The sequence below is a fragment of the Lactuca serriola genome, chromosome 5 (genome assembly GCF_051521515.1).
Source record: "Lactuca serriola cultivar US96UC23 chromosome 5, Lser_US96UC23_V15, whole genome shotgun sequence".
Classification (NCBI taxonomy): Eukaryota; Viridiplantae; Streptophyta; class Magnoliopsida; order Asterales; family Asteraceae; genus Lactuca; species Lactuca serriola.
In genome coordinates, this window is record NC_136412.1 from 312,905,105 (window position 1) to 312,927,199 (window position 22,095).

Genomic DNA, 22,095 nt, shown 5'->3' on the forward strand with positions numbered 1-22,095 from the left:
TGAAACTTCACCACCGAAGGTAACATAAATGACATCCATGCAAAAACTATAAGATACATTACTTATACATGCCAAGAAGAGCGATTACAATGACAGATGGAAGATCAAAGGTTGTCCTTGTAAATATATATCAAATTAACAAATTAAGTGTATATCAAATTGAAAACAAGGAATTAATTCTTAAAATATAAAAATAAAGCATTTATTGTATTAAATAAAAAGAAGTTAAAATATTAAAGCAATTTCACATATATATTATAAAAAAATCTCAATTTATATCATATATGTAGGGAGTACGTTTATAGGTTATATGACGCGCCTAATGTGGCTCTATTTGAGAATCCTTTGTTTTATGAGGTGTCGTTTGATTAGGAGAGTTAGCTCTTTGTATAACATCAAATTCATTCATTGACACCATTTATCTTATAGTTTTCACATGGTATCTTTGAAACAGAACCAAAACACACACAAACATATAAAATCAATTTACCCTTAAACCCATATCAAAATCCAAGTGATTTTGTTAGAGAGATCCAATAAACTGGAGCTCTTTGTAGAAACATCAAATTCATTTACAGATCATCACAAATATAATACATTAACTCGTAGGAAAAACTTGATGCAAATCAAAAGGGCAGCATGTATCTTTCTATCAATAGAAAAAAAAACAAAACAAAAAAAAACATATCAAACATAAAGTAAGATGATTAACAAATTCTCACAGTACATTAGATCAATACATATGCACAAATCAAAACTGAAGCGAGATCGAAGTTCAACAGCAGTTAGTGCAAGTATGTCTCCAGTGGTGAAGGCGGTGGCCGTTTAGGGTTTTGTGGAGTTGACTTTCAGAATTAAGATGGAATGATAACGGAAGATGAGGGAGAGTAAGATGAAGAAGAAGTAGTGAGAGAAAAGAGTGAGGATGTTTTCTATTTTAAGGGGAAGTGATGATAATGGAAACAGACTCCCCATTGTTGTTCTCCTTCAAATTCGCAGCCCCTCTTCATCTTGCTAAAAACACCATTGTAATTCAAGAATAACTTGACGATTCATCAAGCTTGGTACAAAACTACAATCAATATTTTGGAGAAAAGAAAAAGATTAAACTTTAGAATGTGGTTTAGTACCAAACCAAACCACAACCGGACTACAACATTTTCACATCTCTAATATACACATGAGGCTTGATTAACCGATAACAAGTCTTATTCTCTTATCTCTTGATGTGTCGGTGAACGGAGCAGAGAGACATAATAGGGTATGTCGATGAGCGATGCGAGGGTGGACCAAATTTTTAGTGGAGTGATGGCTTGGTTTCTTAGTTCACACGGAGGGGAGTAGGATTAGGGTTCTCAATTATGATGACGATGAAGGAAAGGAACTAACGGAGAAGATGGAGATGTGTACGAATGTAGTGGAGTTAGAGTTAAATTTGTACTTTTGCCATTTATAGAAGTTGGACTTGGAAGAAAATGGCACGACATATATTAGTATCCAGGGTTGCTGAAGTGAAAGTTGAGATGTACAACACCCAAAACACAATATATCAGGTACATAATTACATCTCTTTTTTTTTACCTTAGAAATCGGACAAAAAACTTAATACCCTTTTTAGCAGCTAAAGAGGAATTTTGTGTCATAGAGTGCCAAAAAAATAACAAATCAAAATAAAGAATTCATAAGGTTACAATGACATTCATCATGAGCAAAACTAAAAAAAATGATCAAATGAATAAACTTTAAATTAAATAATCATAACGATAATTATAAAGTAACACTAAATAATGAATTAAGTTTAGTTTTATTTAAATGCAAGCCGTACATAAATGTATGTAAATATAAATAATATCATACATAATAACTATAATCTTATACATTAGTTTAATATAAAATTAATATTTTACAGATAACGTCATCCGGATAATCATTTTTAGTGAACATATATTCGTAATACATGTCTTTGAAGCAATATATTTTATATTTTTCTCGACAGATTGCTTATTGCCTTCAATCTCTGCACTTAGTTGGTTAAACATGACTACCAGGAATAAACACGGATCGGGCCCAAACATATTATGTCAAATCGGTCCATCTGGGACAACACTACAAACGTGCATATTAAATACTCACGTTCGGCTGAAAATGTGGTCCAATACATACATTATAAAATAAACATTATTAATTGATGGGAAATCTCCAATAAAGTCCTAAAATTTTAACCCGTTTTATGTTTTAGTCTTAAATTAATTTTTGTTTACGAAAAAGTCCCAAAAACCGGCAAAAGTTTGCATTTTGATCCTTTTTGACTGGTTGGAGCCGGTAACAAATTAATTTGAGACTATTTCATAAATTGACCCTAAATATTAGGAATTTTCTGCAAAAACAAAAAATATTAGGGTTTTTCTACAAACAAAAACTTTATTATTATTATATTAAAAATATAAATAAGTATACTATTTTTTAAATTTGTTATTATGAATATTGTTAATAATACGTATAAATACATTTAAATTAAAAAAATATATATTAAAGACATTTTATAAATGTGAAGGTTGAGCAGATGGTAATGCTTTAAGCATTGAAATCATGAATGTCTGTTTGTATATTCTAACTTTGTATATGGTCATTTCACATTTGTTATTATTGTTTTTAATTCATAATATTAACATTTAACAATTTAAAAGAAGCTACTGATTTTTCAAATTGTTTACAAATAGTGAGCATGTGATATGCGTGTATGTCTTGTGTGTAAGTATTTGAATTACCAACATGTGTATTGCACTTTTTCATTACTTTATCCTTATGGTTTTTTTTTGGAAACATAGCAGATATAGTGTGATAAAGCAAAATAAGTCATATTACTTTCTATTAAATAAGATATTTTAATTAATATTTTCGAATTTTGATATCTGTCACCAATGTAAATATTTATTGTGGATCTGTTGGATTTGAAAAGAAATCATTCTACCTTAAGAAATTTTATATACAAAGTGAGAAATCCTTTTATCTTAAACTATTTATACATAATTTTACAAATAGGCAACTTCTTTTAAATTGCTAAGTGTTAAATTTTGAATTGAAAACAATAATAAAAAATGTGAAATGATCATATACAAAGTGAGGACATACAAGCAGATATTCATGATTTCAATGCCTAAAGCATTACCATCACCACCACCTTCACCTTTAAATAATTTCTTTGATATATTTTTTATTTAAGTGTATTTATATGTATTATTAAAAATATAAATAATAATGAATTTAAAAATTAGTATACTTGTTTATATTTTTAATATAATAATAATAATAATAATAATAATAATAATAATAATAATAATAAGGTTTTTGTTTGCAGAAAAGTCCTAATATTTTTTTTGCAGAAAAGTCACAATATTTTGAGTCATTTTGTGAAATAGTCCCAATATTTTAGGTCATTTTATGAAATAGTCCCAAATTAATTTGTTGTCGGTTCCAACCGGTCAAAAAGGATCAAAATGCATACTTTTGCCGGTTTTTAGGACTTTTTCGTAAATAAAAATTAGTTTAGGACTAAAACGTAAACCGGGCCAAAATTTAAAGATTTTATTGGAGATTTCCCTTAATTTATTTGTAATTAATTACTTTTAGATTTTACAAAAAGTTAAGCATTATAAATTTTAAAATTTCTAAAAATCAAAGGAAGTCACAAGAATTATAAACGCATTTACAAATACTCAAATAGTATCCAAATTAGAAACTACATCTTTGGTCTTATTTTGTAATTTTGATTCCAACCATTTTATTATAGTATGTATGGTTTTTATTTGAGATTTTTGTAATTAGATTTTTATAATTTCTTTTCATGTTACATATCTACTATATTAACCAAAGGGCCAATGGTCTAGCGGTATGCAGTGACCATCTCATATGAGAAGTCTGGGGTTCAAATCTTGGTGGAGACATAGGTGGTTATTTAGGAGTAGATTAATTAATTTGCCGTTTCAAAAAAAAAACAAACAAACATATCTACTATATTTTTTTGGACCAAATTTACAAAAAGAATTACATATACTTATAAATAAAACTAGTTGTACATTATATTCTTTTGGATCAAATTTACAAAAAAATCACATATATTTATAAAATAAAAACAAAATTGTACAAATGGTCCATGTGGTTAGCTGGAAATTGCTACTTTGATCCAAAAAAGTTTGGACTAGCACCAGAGATCCAAACTTTTTATTTTGTTACAAATTTGGTCCAAAATTGTTGAAACTTTTTATAATGATGGATTTTCCCCTTATTATTTTATTTTATATTTTTCTTTTATTATAAAAATTAAAAACAATTAAGAAAAAACCATAAATAAAGTACCCCTAACACCGCCTTCTCTCTCTCTCTCTCCTTATTTCTTCTTCAAAAGCATTTCCCTCAAATACGCAATGTTCGACGACCCAAAAATCTGCCATCCTCAAGACCAACGAGATCTACCTGTTTTCCAACAACATCTACATTCTGAAAATTGTCACTTCTTCGACGACGCTGACGATCCAACGAGCATGGAGACGAACAGATATGGCAAGATATCTAGGGTTTATAAAGGCATCGGAGGCGGTGAAGGCTCAGGTTCGGACGACATAAGGGTTTGAGCAATGTCATAGGGGTTCAAGTTTCGCCGTTTAGGGTTTGAAAAGCATCTTATAGCATCTCAAACATGAAGATTTGTTGTCACCCTCATATTTTGGATTTGAATAGATCTGGCGAGATATCCGACGTCGTTTAGGGTTTCACCTGCTAGGCTCTCTCCTTCTCCGGCAAGGTGGTAGCGTTTGCAAAAACCCTAGCGCTGCCACCCTTCTAGTTTTTCGAAACACTGACTTTTCAGATGTGTTTGTCACACTCATTTTTTGCTTCAAACCACTGAAGATCTAGAAACCCTTGTTTTTTTACTCCGAACAACAGATGGATTAAAGATGATGTTGCTCTGACGAGTGTTGTATGTTGAATCAGTTTATGTGTTGGGTCTTGTATATCAAATTTCTAGTTTTGTATATTAGATGCTCTTGAAGAGATGTATGTGTTTGGTATTATCTGTATTTAATCATTTCATTTGTGTTTAATCATTTATGGTTTTTTATGTGTTATTGTATGTTAGATTTTTGATTTTCGTCTATTTGTTCATCCAGAGAGAGAGAGAGAGAGAGAGAGAGAAAGTGTATGTGTATGGTGTTCGTTAGAGCTAGGTAAACTTTCCGATGACTGAAGTTTCCCGCGATTAAGGTTACAAAGGAAGCATCAATGTCGGCGGTGGTGGTGACAGGCGTTGGTAGTGGCGGTGATGTTAACCGATGGTGCTGGTCTTTTGCAATTGTAAAAGAGAGAGGGTAGAATATGGGTAATATTTTATTTTAAATAAATAAATAAAGTGAAAAAGAAAAAATAAGTAAGGGCAAATTCGTCCTTATAAAAAATTCAAAGCAAATTGGACTAAATTTGCAACAAAATGAAAAGTTTGAACCTATGATGTTAGTCCAAACTTTTTTGGACAAAAGTGACAATTTTAAACTAACCAAATGTAACAAGTTTTGTCTAAAATAAAACAAAAGACCAAAAACATTAGAGTAAATTACACGAATGGTCCCTATGGTTTAGGTTAATTTGTATGTTTGGTCTATAACTTAGTTTTTTAACTCAGAAGGTCCTTACTGTTTGTTTTTGTTACACGCTTGATTCTTGTCTTACCTAAAAAAACTTTTTTGCCTTTGATTTTTTAATTTATTTAAATAAAAACACCCTCAACCCAACCCCATCACCTTACCTTACTAACCTTATTATTTTTTCCTATTTTAATAATAGTCTTTTTAGGTAAGAAAGGGACCAAGTGCGTAACAAAAACAAAAAGCAGGGACCAAACGCGTAACACAAACAAACAATAGGGACTTTCCGAGCTAAAAAAAATAAGTTAGGAACCAAACACGCAAAGTAACCCAAACCATAGGGACCATTCATGTAATTTACTCAAAACATTACAAAAAACCACAATTGAAAAAAAAATATACAAAAATTAACTATACTCATAGATAGAAAAATAAAAGTAATATTTTTATAAAATAACAGTAAATTTACAGGGAAAAAAAAGCCAAAAATTGAAAATAACTCATCATTTATAAAAAATACATGTTTTAAAGAAAAACCCGATCAAGACCGATCCCGCCCCAAAAAATTTGGCCTAACCCGCAAACCGGCAAGACCCTTTCAGTCTTTTCGTGAACCTCTTGGCTACCAATAGACAATCAATTTTTTTGTAAAGAATTAAAAAAGCTATTCTACAATTTTAAGCCAATAAACAAATCACAAACACGTTTATCACGTATACAAAAGTTTTTTTTGTTTTTCTCTAGTATCTACATAATCCATATGACTATATATATTGTCTGAATCAATCATCGAAATTTATCTAAGTTTCCTAATCGGTAACGCGCGCCCAAAAAGCTTTTCAACTTCAGTCGCTTCCATTTGAAGTTCATTCAGAATTTCCTTCTCTTCTTTACTCAACTCCCTCACAAAATTCTCTTCATCTTGTTGCAACTCCTTAAACCCTTCAAGCAACCTCTGAAACAAAGTCATCTCAGTATCTCTAACCTTCTCCACCTCTTTTTCAACCTCTTCTTCTATCTCTACAGCTTCTTTTATCAACAACTTCTCGCCCTCTTCCGCTGTTTTCTCAAGCCTTTCCACCAATGGAGGCTCAGGCCCACAACTATTGTCGGTTGTTATGAAATTGTTAAAGTCTCGACCCACGGATTTGGCTGCTTTTTGTAGGTTTGGGATGATCGATTCGGGGAGTGTCGGGCTTCGGGTGTAGATCACGGACCCACCGTATCCATCCCATGCGTCGTTTCGACCTCGGTAGTATACGAATATGTAATCATCGGGTTTGTTTTCGATTTGGGAAGATAATATGTACCTGTTGGATGTTAATTTGAGTTTGGATCAAGTAATTTTTTAGTTCGTGTTGATGTTAGGGTTTGTAGAGGGAATCTGTGAAATTTAAAGAATTGAAAGAAATTTACCAGTCATCTTGGTAGTGAAGAAACTCATTGTCATGATTATAAAGTGCTCCAGGAAGATCTGGATCTTGAACAAATGTTTGCACAGCAGATCGAGTAAAGAAACCACCATCCAAAGTTTTTATGCGCCATGTTAAGTTCCCAACAAGTTTATCATTTTCCATATGAAACTCATGAAGTTGACAATCAAATGCATCAAATGTAGGATTTAAACCACTTGTTATATACCACTTCCCACTAAAGTCTTTCATGTTAAAATTTTGAACCACTGCATTACGATCCGGAACCGGGAATTCACCCACATCCGATTTCCGGGGCACACATTTTTTTCGTGAAACCGCACACTCGTTGAACTGGTCCACCACACTGTTTTCAAACAAGTCACCACATTTTATCTGTCCACATTAAGCCAATGAATTTGTAAGAATCAAGATTTGTTCAACTATTGTATGCTGACATACTGGCAGTTGCACTGACAGTGACAGATTACCTGACATTCGGTCTCGTCAGGACGATTGTTGCAAGTCTGTAGACAGGCAACGTTTGCCGCACAAGATGGGTTTGCTATACATTTTGCAAGCTCAATCCTATGTTTTAAGAGAATCAAGGTTTTTGAGCATAAAATATAAATTAGTATGAGTTTTTTAAGATTAAATATATATACCTGCATTCTTTGAGTAAACAAGCACAAGTTTTAAGAGCATCAACGGCATCAACTCTGGGAACGATAACAAATGTGCAAACCAATACGATAGCCAATTGTATGAATTGTCTCCATTGCTTTTCAAGAATCAAAGTCATGCCCCTTTTGAGATCAAATGTTTCTATTTCCTATAAATAGAATGAGTTATGAGTTCAAAGTAAAGAACAAGGTTGGCATCAATAAAAGAAATACCTCAAAACTTGTATCGATGCTGCATATCTGAGATTTATCCTTGCAATGGCTAGAATCTGAGAAAGAACTTGTCTTATAAGATGTAAACAACCGGAAAGAATTAAAATATCCATTGTTGGATCGAATTTTCATCATGATTATGTTGGTAGGAGGTTGTCCACTCCTGTGAAACCTTTCATTACATGGTGATCTTGCATATAAATTGAGGGCTTCCTCTTTGCAGAGAAATACAGTGTGAAGAGAAAGAGCCATAGCCAGTTTGTTGGCTTCCAAAGGCCACCTTAAAAAAATTAAAAAGAAGTTAGAAATTGAATTCTAATTTTCAAAACTTATCTGAGGTCATTATCAAAACGGAAGTACCAAACTAGTATTGAATATGAAAAAATGTCATCATTAGAACAATTTGTAAGCACGATATTCATCAGAAAATATGTTTCTAAATTCATTTTCAAATAAGTCCAAAATAGCCCAAATTTTGCAAGCATTGGATACGAGATATTATCGAGTCAATTTCAACCCAAGTAAGCACTAAAATGGAAGTATGGAAAACAAAATTTATTTTCGCATTAGCAGCTAAGGTACATTTGGTAGATACTGTAATAGAATTCATTTGGGAGCAGGACTACTTTATAATTCTTACAACGAATTCATGTTACAATCACATTCATAAAACCTGGGAATCATATACAATCAACAAAAGGTTTCGACTTTAGACCGATAATTCGTACTTCAAATTGGCAATATTCAAGAAATCAGCGACTTTCAGCGATTTGAAACCACAATGACTCTCGAACCCAGGAATAAATATCCAAGAAAAACAGATGACAAGAGTTACCTGACGATCGGAGTACTTGAAGCTTATTATCTTCTCCGTCTTTTTAAAATCTGCGTCTTTTTTCAAACATTGTAGCATTCGAAGTGGCGTAAAGTATATATATGGTGTGGCGGAGGAAGAAATTGGAAAATTGTACAAGGGAAATTAGACTCCTTATCCCAATTATGGTAGGACAAAACTTGTGGTGGGTAAAATTCGAACCCACGTCACATAAATCAATGGAAGATATGTACTCAATCCTATCTTTATCTTGTATCTTAGGTCTCAAAGTTCATTTGGAAGAGAATCCAATTCAGGGAAACGCTTAAATACCCTACCAAATTGTTTAAAAATTACGGATAAATATATTTGATGAATATCTAACTTATTATAATTATTAGGGAAATTGAGTAACCATAATGTAATGTAATGTGTAGTTGAAGTGAATTAAAAGAAAAAATGTTTTTGGAAAAAATAACCACCAAATCTAAAATATGTATCTTGGACATAGAGAAAAGTGTTTTTTTTTTTTTGACTATATATATATATATATATATATATATATATATATATATATATATATATATATATATATATATATATTTGACTGACATTTCGAAACTAAAATCTTAAAGTTCTAAAAAAACTCTATAATTTCAAGAACAAATCTGAAATCCAATAAACAATTTCGAAATTTCGAAATTTTTTTTACTTAAATATGACAAAACATTAAACAAACATAGTAATGTAAACTAGATCTAATATTAAATCATAAAATCAGATATTTGATTGCAAAACAGTGACATTAAACTTTTCAAAATGGATATTTCAGACATTAATAGAGAAATTTATTTAAAATGAATTAGAAAAAAAAAAAAAAACTAAAAGAACTCTGAAATTTGAAGATTAAATCCAAAATGGAGCATTCAGTAGTAAGTGATCGTTTTTCAAAAACTGAAAAAAAAAATATTTTTTAAAAGCATTCATTTATAATGATTAATTTACTCTATATCCGTTATTGTTAACTATAAATTATTGCTTATAATAATGTAAAATGTGATATAAGGTATTGTCATTTATATTAAATAAATGTTAGAAATAATAGAATATAAATTTATAGAATAAAATCAAACCCAAATTATTTAAAACAAATATTTATTTTAAATTATATGATTTTGGTTACTGTTATTTGTCGATTCTGTATATTTTTGATTTAATACTTATTTAATTATTTTTATATTTGAATTAAAAATAATGGAATGTTAAAATAAAAAATAAAAATATAACGACTTGCGTGTCTTGTAGCTTGTCGTGCCAACAATCTTTTCCAACTTAACGGTGACAACCGGGTAAAGAGAAGGAACCAGATAAAATGATCGACATTAGCAAAAAAAATTATAAATCGATGTTTAATTTAGAAAAAATAATAATAATAAAGTGTCAAAATTTAGAAAAAACTAATCACTTTCGTGTCATTTGTTCTTTAACAAAAACATATTATCATAAACATTCTTTTGTTATTAACCATTTTAAAAACTTTATTTTTAATTAACTAATGTATCGTCTTTGTGAATTGTTTTATACGCCACTCCCTCCTAATTTGTCATTTTTTAAACACATAACATATTTAAACCATTGAATATGTAAAAACCCAAAAATCATAAAAATTTTAAAAATTAAAAATTAACCATTAACCAACATTGTTTACAAAAAGAGTCACTGTTTCAAAAGTATCATTCAAAATCAGAGTTTTCCCAAGATCCCATAACACAAAACAAGAAGATGTGCAAGATCACGCATTCGTTTTCCCGCGATCATCTGAAGTACCTGAAACAATAAACTGAAAATGTAAGTCAAAGCTTAGTGAGTTCCCCCAAAGTACTATCACACAACATATAAAATACATATGTTAACATGTTGGGTCCACAGCCTCCCAGTTGGATTACCCTGGCCCACAACCTCCTGGTTGGATTGCCCTGCATACCACATATTGGTCAACAACCTCCCAGTTAGATTACCTTTGGCCCACAACCTCCCGGTTGGAATGCCCTGGCCCATAACCTCCTGGTTGGATTGCCCTGGTCTGTTGACTAACATCACAAAGCAGTAGTCTCAACCCCAATGTAACATGTCGGCATATAACAGATAATATACATATTCAACAGACAGATAATTATACAACCAATAATCACAGGTAGTCCTACAGATCTACCAGTCTAATGCATATCAGTGACTATCAGATAATCAAAACAGGTTTATCACATGCTCAATATATCATAACTCAATATCTAACAGGATATCAATCCATGGGTCGGCCTTGGTACCTTCGACCCATAAGTACAGTGAGGATAACTCACATCTCAGTCTGCAAGATGTCTAACATATCACAACTCAACTGGTCACCTAAACACTAAATAATGATCGATCTCAAATACCACTCAATTTACCTAAAATACCCTCATGTCAAACTTGGTTAAAAGTCAAAGTCAACAAACCAAAAACTATCATGGACCTAAATCCAAAAGGCCCAAATTTCTTAAATGGCATCCTAAGGCCCAAAATGGCCCACCTTCCTAATTGGGCCTAAAAACTATCATGGACCTAAATCCAAGAGAGCCCAATATACTATCAAAAGCCCAAAATCAGAAGTCTAATAACCCAACAAGTCCCAACCTTAAAAGTCTAAAGCATGACCCAATTCCGTGAACGTCAAGCCCAAGAGTCCATCTACTGAGTACGCGGGGCGTACTCAGCTCGTACGCTTGGCGTGCTCCTTCCAGGGCTAGTACGCGCAACGTATCAGCTGGGTAAGCCCAGTGTAACACCTCAAAAATACAAATAAACTTTTGTTTTTAATTTCATTCAAATCACAAGACACTAGTATCAAAATAGTCAAATGAGTATAAAGTAACATGTTATCAGAGTACAAATTCCCAAACTCACTAAGTGTGCCAATCATAGGGTGATGTGGTGTGATCAGGATGGGACCTTCCCCTTCGAATTGGAAGTACCTGAAACATAAACTGAAAACTATAAGCACAAAGCTTAATGAGTTTCCCCAACACACCACATACTAAACAAACATACCGTCAAGCATATTTGGGTGCTAGCCCACCCCTTCGATTTATTTAAACCGGATACTACCAAACATATCTGGGTGCCTGCTTAAGGACTTTAAATATGGTTCAAACCCTAAAAATTAGGGTTTCCCCTAGCTTGATTATGCCCAACGTATGCATGGGTACGCCTAGCATACGTCGGGGATCCCCTAATGGTGCGTATGCAACGAGTACGCCGTACATACCTAATGTATGCTCAACGTACTCACAAGCCCTCCATCACCTTAACTTGAAATAAAATAGATTAAGTCAATAACTTCATACTTGGAGACTCGGGGTACTACACCCAGCATACTCCCCAAACTACTAATCCACTCCATTAAGTACTTAATCGGTTAAGACAACATGCCAAACTCTCAGATAAGGGTGACTTAATGATGGGTTTTGAGCATTTTAACACTCCTATGGTGTACATGCAACCCTAGAAAACCTTGGATCTATGTTTGACTAAGATACATGCAAATAATTATTTTCCAAGGTTCTTATCCTATCTAGCATGACATGGGGAACTTGAATCAAATAAGCTAGTAGAATTACTTACCTTGTAGTTGTAGTTGATTGCTCGGAGTTTTAGAGCCTAGCACCAATAGTGTGGATGCCTCAAATGGAAATCACAAATCACCACAAACTTGGAACTTTGAGAGAATAGTAATCACCTTTCTTGAAATCGGCCCTCTTGCTTTACTCACCCCAACTAGTGTCATTTCAAGAACCAAAGCCTCCTTTATATAGTGTGGTGGATTAGGGTTACATCCATGTAAACCCTAATACCCATGTCTTTTCATTTCCATGAGATCCATGGGTTAAAGCTCCATGGAGTATCCACGGACTTTCCATGCAAGCCTAGACCATTCCAAATAAGCATTAGCCCACACTATATAAATACAAGAGCCCATATTTAATTAGTAATACTTTTGATCTCTAAACTAATTCTAGATTAATTATAGATCAATACTATTTAAATGATATGATTTTATATTAATGTAACATCCCGCTCTGGCACGTATCACAATATTGTCCGCTTTGGGCCACTCGGCACGAGCCGTGACCTGGCTTTCATAACATCGGCTGGGAAGGAGAACTAAGCATTCCTCAGAGGACTTCCCAGGGGGGTCACCCATCCTGGTACTACTCCCGCCCGAGCACGCTTAACTGCAGAGTTCTTATGGGATCTGCTGCCCTCACGGCTTTAAAACGCGTTGTGATAGGGAAGGTATCCACACCCCTTATAAGGAATGCTTAGTTCTCCTTCCCAGCCGATGTGGGATCAGATCTAACCCACTTTCACCCCTTATAATGGAATTCATAACACTTTTCATGTGTGTTATTTGAGGAAGTTCACGGGGGAAGTTCCCGACATTATTCCACTTTCGGAGTTGAGAATCGATGAGAACAAAAGGTTGATTGAAAACCAGAGGCAATTGTTGACCGAAAGACTAAGAAGTTGCGACGCAAGATGGTCGAGTTAGTGCTTGTCCGATGGAAACACACGAATGGGCCGAATCTCACCTGGGAGACGAAGAGTGACATGATAGGTCGCTATCCGCATTTGTTTGTTGATATGTGATTCCGCGGACGAAATCATTCTAAGGTGGAGAGAATTGTAACACCCGCGTTTCTAGGCTAGGCATTATCATTGATGTAATAGTCTAGGTTAACCCTTGTAACTCTTTTTGAAGTATTAATGATGAAATATTTGAGTATTATGTGAATTATGTGTTTATTTTCTTAATTATTATAATTTGATTTAATTAAGAATAAAATAAGCGTCAAATTTGAAGTGTGGGATAATCCCAATATCTTTGCATAAAGATGTAGTGGTCGAAATCCGAGTTATAACGAAGAAGTTATGACATGTCGAAGTTTCGCGACAGAACCGACAACGCTGAATGACGTAAAAAGTGAAATTTACGTTAGAGAAATATTTAGCCTTAGTGATCTAAACGAAAGTCGTAGAGTTCGTTAAACCGAGAGCGTGCATAAAAAGAACGCCCAAATCTGACTTCGTATGAGGAAGTTATGATTTTTCGAAGTTTCGACTTAGCAGTATGCACCCCGAATACTCGATTTGAGATCGAGCGGTTTTTAGCCGAAACAGTCTAAATGATAATCGAAGGTCTCGTTAATAGGATTAAAACGATAAAAAGATAGGCGAAAACGGACGTCGGATGAAGAAGTTATGAATTTATAACGGAATTTTCCTGTCCCGGCCTACTAAAAATAAATAATAAAAATAAAGTCAAAATTAGCCGACGGAGTCTAAACGAAAGTTGTAGATGGTAGTCTCACCTACGCGTGGATATAAAGAACGTTGAAAACAGAGTTCGTATGAGGAAGATATGATTTTTTGAAGTTTATTAAATATTTTCGATATTTTATTTATATATATATTCCGATATTATCCGAAGGGGGGGGGGGAGTCAGTGATCTTATCGTCATTACGCCCAATATAATTCGACCTTCCAGCCCCTATAAAAGGAGGTCGAGGGCAACCGAGTTCATTGCTCATTTCTTCCCCCTTTTCTCGCGTTTTTGCATCGTTTTTCGTGCAAGAATTATCCCGAAGCCCCGGTATCATTCCCGAGCCCCGAAGCAAGTCCCGAGGTCCTGAAGATCCCGAGAAGTAAGATTCCCGAGCCGAAGCTCTGCCTGCAAGGAGTCCGGTTTTTGTGAAGATCTTCTAGATCTGCCGAAGAATACTACTTCTACAAGCCGTAGTGATGTCCGATCATCTTCTGATCAAGTGAGTGTGTAGTTACTTTCTTCTAACGCATAATTATGAAGTATTTTATACGAAATACGTGTTATGTGTATAATTTTGTTGTTATATGTGTGAATGTATATTCATTCTCTTCTATCTCATAGATCTGATTTATTTTCTATGAAATATGTGTTATGTGGGTGTGCCTCATCTGTTATGTGGAATATGTATTGAATGAAAATGCTATACAGGTTTTAAACTATGTATGAAAATATATATTTTTATCTACTAATATGTTGGGTAGAACATGGATAGATAGTTGGTGTGTAATAAACAGATGAGAGGCCTCGATGTTGTTGTTGTTGTTGATCTAGTTATTTAGCGGAGTATGGATAACGACCACAGACTCTTTCTAGACAGTCATGTGGAACGCTAGCAGGTTCATAACTAGGGCTGTCAATTCTCGACACAACACGCGACACGACCCGCGACACGACATGAAATAAATGGGTTTGGGTTGAGGTTTTCAACCCACCAACCCGCTAACCCGCCAACCTGTCAACCCGTTTATTAAACGGGTCATATATGGGTTTCTCAAAAAATAAACAGGTTGACCCGTCAACCCGTTTATATTTTTAATAAAAAAATTATTTTATTTTTAAATGTATTTATGTATCAAGTATTAAGACTTAAGTGTCTAAATGGGAATTGTGGCTATTACTTTAGCATTTGAATTATCTATGTTTGTATTAATGTTTAGTTTGAACAAGTTTCTATGAATGTTCCTAATTTTCATTTGGATGTTTAAGACATAAGTGTCTAAATTTTGGATATGTTTGCATCAACCATCAAGAATTTATTCATGTTTAATTGTCAATTTTATTTATGGAATCTAACCTACGAACTCAAATCTGACCCACAAACCGGCAACTTGTGACCCGTATAAATAAATGGGTTGGCAGGTCATATATGGGTTTATGTTCCAAACCCGCCAACCCGTGACCTATATATTTAAATGGGTCGTGTTTGGGTTGGCATATTTTGACCCGTCAACCCGCCAACCCGCGACACGCCAACCCGAACACGACACGATTGCCAGGCCTATTCATAACCTGTAGGTGTTGTGAACGATGTGTTCACCGGTGTACTATATCCCCCTCATGGTTGCCTTTAGGATATCTATTGTTGAGGAAACCCCTTAGCAGCAATGTCCGTCCCGATGAAAATCCTAGATTAGGTCCCTTGAGATAGATGTTGTTTTAGGGACGTAAAGTGAGGATAACGGGAATAGGTAATCGGGTTATTGTTGGTTGGTGAAATTAAATATAATTATTTATTGTGGGTTGAAAACCCTATATGCTCACCAGGCTCCCAAGCCTGACCCACTCAGTTTTATTTGTATTACAGGAAGTGGCGCAAGGGCATAAGATGGATGAATCATCGAGTTGTTTTGTTTACAAGTCTGTATATGTATATATTTGTTGAATGACTTGTAATGTTATCGTTTATGCTTTATGGTCTGTATCGGAACATGACATCCCGAGTTTTGATTATATAATGAAAATGCATCTCTTGATGAAATGCTTTGATAAATATTATTTTATCATGTTTTGTTTTGGGAAAAAATTCCGCAACACTTTTAAATCAAAAGGATTTACTCTGAAATTATTTTAAAAAGCATAAATGAAATCGGTCTTTTCTGGCCGTGATTTTGGGGATGTCACAGTTGGTATCAGAGCTAGGGCACGGGTCGATGTGTTCGACAGGGACGTCGAACCCTATAATGGGGGGGTGAAAGTGGGTTAGATCTGATCCCACATCGGTTGGGAAGGAGAACTAAGCATTCCTTATAAGGGGTGTGGATGCCTTCCCTATCACAACGCGTTTTAAAGCCGTGAGGGCACCAGATCCCATAAGAACTCTGCAGTTAAGCGTGCTCGGGCGGGAGTAGTACCAGGATGGGTGACCCCCTGGGAAGTCCTCGTGCCGAGTGGCCCAAAGCGGACAATATTGTGATACGTGCCAGAGGGGGATGTTACAATTAATATATTAGAACTTATAATATATTAATAAATCATAAACTATACTATTCTCAAAAGATTATCCATAAATTGTTCGGGTGATGTGCAACCCAAATAGACCATGCCGGGTCGGGTCAAGTACATACCAAATATAGTTATGGACTTAGACACTATATCCAACACTTAATACATAAACTTGGGCAAATTTACACCCATGCATAGCTTAATGGGACACAACACTAAAAAAGAAGCTTAATAAAGCTCTTAGCACTTGCATGGACCAATATCTTTCACAAAGTTTGCATTTTTATGAATAAGGTGTTGGATAAGGTGTCTAAGTCCATAAATATTTTTGGTATGTACTTGACCCGACCCGGCATGGTTCATTTGGGTTGCATGGCACCATGCAATTGGATAGACTAAATGAGAGAAATAACACTTGTGGTTTATTAATATATTATAAGTTCTAATATATTAATAATATTATTTAATTAGTTTGATCAAGAATTAATTTAGAATTAATTAAGTGCTCAAAAGATAACTAAGTAAATATATGGGTTGATTATGTAAATCATCCATAACTTGTATAGTGGGCTAAGAGGCTCCATGGATTATCAAGTTGGGTTCCACCCATAGGATGCTCCATGGGAGTTCCAAACCCATGGGTCATGGAAATGAAGAGTAATGACACATTAGGGTTTACATGGTGTAACCCTAGATGTGTCAACACTATATAAAGAACATATTCTCCACCAAAATTGGCTACACATAAGAAACAAGAGGGCTAGGCCGATTTTAGAAGTGTGTATTCTCTCTAAAGTCACTCCAAAAGCATCTGGTGTTGTGTGAAGCATTTGAGGCATCACACTTGGGGTGCTAGGCTCACAAGGTTTCAAGGATCATTAGCAACAACAAGGTAAGTTATTCTATCTTTAATTCAAGTTAAAAATTGTTCCCCATGTATGCTAGATAGGAATATAACCTTGGAATTCAACTTTGCATGATAATTAGACAAACATAGATCCAAGGTTATTAGGGTTGCATGTACACTTAGGAAGTGTTAGAATGTTCAAAACCCATCAGTGGTATCAGAGCCTAGGCTTGTTTGTTTGTTATTTGTGCAAAATTGTTGAAAAAAGTCGATATTGTGCAATCTGCCTGTTGAACTCGCCGAGTCCATGGGGGGACTCGCCGAGTTCATGTGTAAATTCATCCTACTCGCTGAGTAGGTTCGTGCACTCGACAAGTAAGAGCCTCAGAATGCAGATTTTCGACTTTTGTTGCTGTAAATGGACTAGAAACATTACCCTAAACTGTTTTGGTACTTGAAAACTTGTTTTAGATGGTGTAATGTTTATGCTAATCCATTTGTAATGACAATTATCAAAATTACAAAGTTTTAAGTGTAATTTTTGATTCTTGAAAGTGTTCATATTCATGTTCTTGAACTTATGAAGATTAGATGATCATAGGAATTGCTTGTAACCTTCATGGTAGTTTAATTCATGATCATAATGTGTTTTAATGGAGTCCATAACTTGTCCTCAAGTTATGGAAAATCAAAAGTCACACTTTTATTAAAACCATTAAAAGAACACATGAGTTATAAAAATGAAGAGTCTTCATTTTATTACTCAATTAACTCATAAGTTATAAGAAATGAAAAGTTTTGAAAGTTTACAAAACTTGCCCTCAAGTTTTGGAACAAGTAAAGTCTTGATTAAAACTTTAGTTCCAACCCTTAGAATTTTAAAAGTTAAAATTCAACCCTTATACTTATAATATTATAAGTTAATATATATATATATATATATATATATATATATATATATATATATATATATATGTATGTATATATATATGTATGTATGTATAAGATTAAGTCGTCTTACCACTAGTACGCCTCATTCACGAAGTCGGTCTATAAGCGGGGGGGGGGGGGGGGGGGGGTAAGGTTGTTGCCTATAAAATGGCAACTTAATGGGTGTCCACTCTCACCCCACTGCTTCCTTGATCGGTGGAGGGTCGTTAGCCGAACGGGTAGGACAAGGACTTATAAATTCTCATTAAAAGTATTATGAATATTATAAAGTAATAAATGCTTTTATTAAATTCCCAATCTTAGTTACTTTAGGAAAAATGTGAATAAGGTGCTAATCCATGAAATTACACTTTACACTTTGTTTAAGTTGTTGGTGGAGCGTGTGTGGTTAACTGACACACTAACTTGGACCTAACAAGGTAGGTAAAGGGTGACTTAAGGTTTACCATAGAATCGGTGGACCGTGTGTGGTTTACCGGCACATCGATTGAGTGATAAAATTTAAGGGTGCCAAGTGATTTGCATGGTTACTTCACACCTCGTTTTGTGATCCTCGGTATCCCAGTCACAAAACTTGGAGGGCACACTCGAGATTGAACATGCCTTTGAAAAGTTCATTGAATCTCAAAAGAATCTAGGAATTTCTAAGAACCAATTAAAAACCTAATATTTAATATTTTGTTTTTCATGGTGGAAATTGGTGAATCGTCATTCACCTACCTTTCAAATATGTTATAGCTTGGATTACGGCATACCTATTCTAAGTTATAATATATTGTGATTGGATCCTAGCCTTAATATTACATTTGGGTGTTTTATTAAGGAGTCTCTTAATATCTAAACTAATTTTGTCCTCTTCTTTCAGATGTCTTCAAACAATGCTGTTTCTGGCTCCAATCCTAATGGCTCCTTTACCCTTATGAACTTATGTGGGAAAGTCACTTTTGATGGATCCAACTTCAATGAATGGATCAGAAACATCAGGATGATTACCCGCTACGAGGACAAAGAATATGTCCTTGATAAGGAGCTTAAGGAGATTGATGAGACCACTGCAACTCCCTAGGAGATCGCTGACTTCCAGGCACATGAAAGGGATGCTACCAAAGTGGCATGCATCATGTTGGCCACGATGACATCAAAACTCCAAAAGTCCTATGAGGACTTCTACCCTTTTGAAATGCACCAAGATCTGATGGAAAGATACCATCAAAGTGCACGACAAGAGAGGTATGAAATCATTTGCTCCATGATAACAACCATGATGAAGGACGGGGAATCCATCATGAGCCACATGCATAAAATTCAAAGGCATGTGGATCGGTTGCTGAAGCTTAATGTGAACTTCCCTGAGGATCTTGCAATAGATATCATTTTGCACTCCTTACCATCGTGCTATGATCAATTCCGCATGACATATCACGTGAATAAGGAAGAGGTCACACTCAGCAAACTTTAGGGACTTCTCAAGACCGCGGAAACAGGTCTTAAGGGGAATTCGGTTGTTAACACTCCTACTCCAAACTCCGCCCCGGTTTTGGCAATCGGGAAAAGTCGAGGGAAGAAAAGGAAGAGTTATTCGAAGGGTACCAAGGCTAGGACCCTTGATGGCTCTTCTTCAAGTGGAACCAAGAAAGGTTTCTTCACTCCTTCTTCTGACCCAAAAGAGCCTGTATGCTTCTATTTCCATGAAAAGTCACATTGGAAGCGGAACTGTCCAAAATACCAGCAAGATGTGAAGGATGGGAAAGTTAAACCCAACCATGCAGGTATTTATACTATCTTATCTAATAAATCACCCCATTCTAACTCTTGGGTCCTTGATACCGGTTGTGGTATTCATATCTGTTCTGATTTGCAGGGACTAAGAAGAAGTAAGAATGTAGAGCAAGGAAGAATAAACTTAATCATGGGGAATAGGAAAACTCTACATGTCACCAAGATTGGAGTTTATAATTTATCGCTAAGTAGTGGGTTTAATTTAGATTTGAATAAATGTTTTTATTCTCCAGAAATGGCAAGAAATATTATTTCTTTTCATGCATTGTATAAACAAGGTTTCACCTTTTCATTTGATAATGAAGTTGGTTCGATTAATGCTTTCTTTAATAATGTTCTTTATTTTAAAGCATTACCTTGTGATGGTGTGTATGAAACTGTATATGTGGTTGATAACTTTGGAAATAATGTATTGTGTATTGATTATGTTAATGATAATAACTTGGATAAAGCATCATTATGGAATTATCGTCTTGGACATATAAGCAAGAAACACTTAGGCCAACTCCAAAAGGATGGAGTCTTGGAGTCATTTGACCTAAATTCAGATGATAGTTGCGAATCATGCTTACTTGGAAAAATGACAAAGTCACCCTTCACATGTTCTTATGAGAGGGGTGAAGGTTTGTTGGATCTTATACACACGGATGTGTGTGGACCCTTCAAACATGCCACAAGGGATGCTAATCGTTATTATTTGACTTTTACTGATGATTACAGTAGATATGGATATGTCTACTTAATCAAGCATAAGTCATAGACTTTCGAAAGGTTTAAAGAATTTAAACAGGAAGTCGAGAATCAATTGGGCAGTAACATTAAGATGCCTCATAACCACCATACTGGAAAACATCGCAAACATCAGATACCTCCCACTAACCCGGGAACCGACTCTCAACCCAGCCCTAGGGTTGTGACTTCCTTGATACACGTATGGGTCCTGTGCTTTCAGTAGTACGGGCCCATACTACCTTCCACACCTACCCATATTTATATCAAGTATCACCACAACACCCTAGTGAAGAACAGGCATAACAAGCACTCAACCCTCGCTCCTAGAGGAATCACAGGAAATCTCATACAAAAAGAAACCCTAGGCTAGTAGGCATCATAAATCAGGCAACTCTATCATGCAATTTCCTGAAGATCCCTAGCCTAGTACTAGCATGTTGTTCTATCATATCACATAAACAAATAACTTGCATGGTATTTTGGGGCTACTTACTGGCTCCGGCTGATCGTACCTTCGCGTCCTCCTTTACTCATTTTGAAGACCATTTTAAATTCTCATTTTGAAAACTCTCCTTGATTTGAGACTGGATTCACACGAATGTTCCTCCAATTCACTCAAACCAAGGCTCTGATACCAACTTGTAACGACCATAAAATTCAAGCCAATTTAAACTTTTCAAAAACAACCCAATTTCATAAAGTTATTACCAAAAGGTTTTCAATACATTTATTATCAGATTATTTTCCCAGAACCACATCATAAACACATAAAACATGAAGAGCGGTACGATCGCGCCTTTGCCTTGCCACGGTCTCCTGAAGTACCTGAAACATTTTAAACCACAACTGTAAGCCTGAAAGCTTAGTGAGATACCCCTAAAATACCAATCGCATATACCATACACATAACATGCCATATCATAATAGAACATAGAACAACCATGCACTTCGGGTCTACTGTGTGACTGGTCCGCCGCACCGGGCCTTTAGTCCACCAGGTCCACCCTTCGAGTCTAGCCATATTCATCGAGTCTGCAGTGTGGTTGGTCCGCTCGCACCGGGCCTTCAACCCACCTGGTCCACTCTCTAAGTCTACAACATGACTGGTTCGCCCGCACCGGGCCTTCAACCCACCTGGTCCACTCTCTAAGTCTACAGCA

The 22,095-nt window shown here is 35.0% G+C and overlaps 1 protein-coding gene and 1 pseudogene across 1 annotated transcript; one reads left to right on the top strand and one right to left on the bottom strand.

Moving 5' to 3' along the window:
* Window positions 1–6,294: 6,294 nt before the first annotated feature.
* Window positions 6,295–8,960, bottom strand: NPQ1 (non-photochemical quenching 1). Its single transcript, XM_079003248.1, has 6 exons — window positions 8,783–8,960; window positions 7,948–8,227; window positions 7,717–7,883; window positions 7,543–7,639; window positions 7,056–7,447; window positions 6,295–6,949 (listed from the first exon to the last, which is right to left on the bottom strand). The coding sequence occupies exons 2-6, from the start codon at window positions 8,197–8,199 to the stop codon at window positions 6,436–6,438; spliced, it is 1,422 nt and encodes a 473-aa protein (XP_078859374.1). The 5' UTR covers window positions 8,200–8,227; window positions 8,783–8,960; the 3' UTR covers window positions 6,295–6,435.
* Window positions 8,961–16,458: 7,498 nt separating this feature from the next.
* LOC145056280 (5S ribosomal RNA) lies at window positions 16,459–16,576 on the top strand (annotated as a pseudogene).
* Window positions 16,577–22,095: the final 5,519 nt, after the last annotated feature.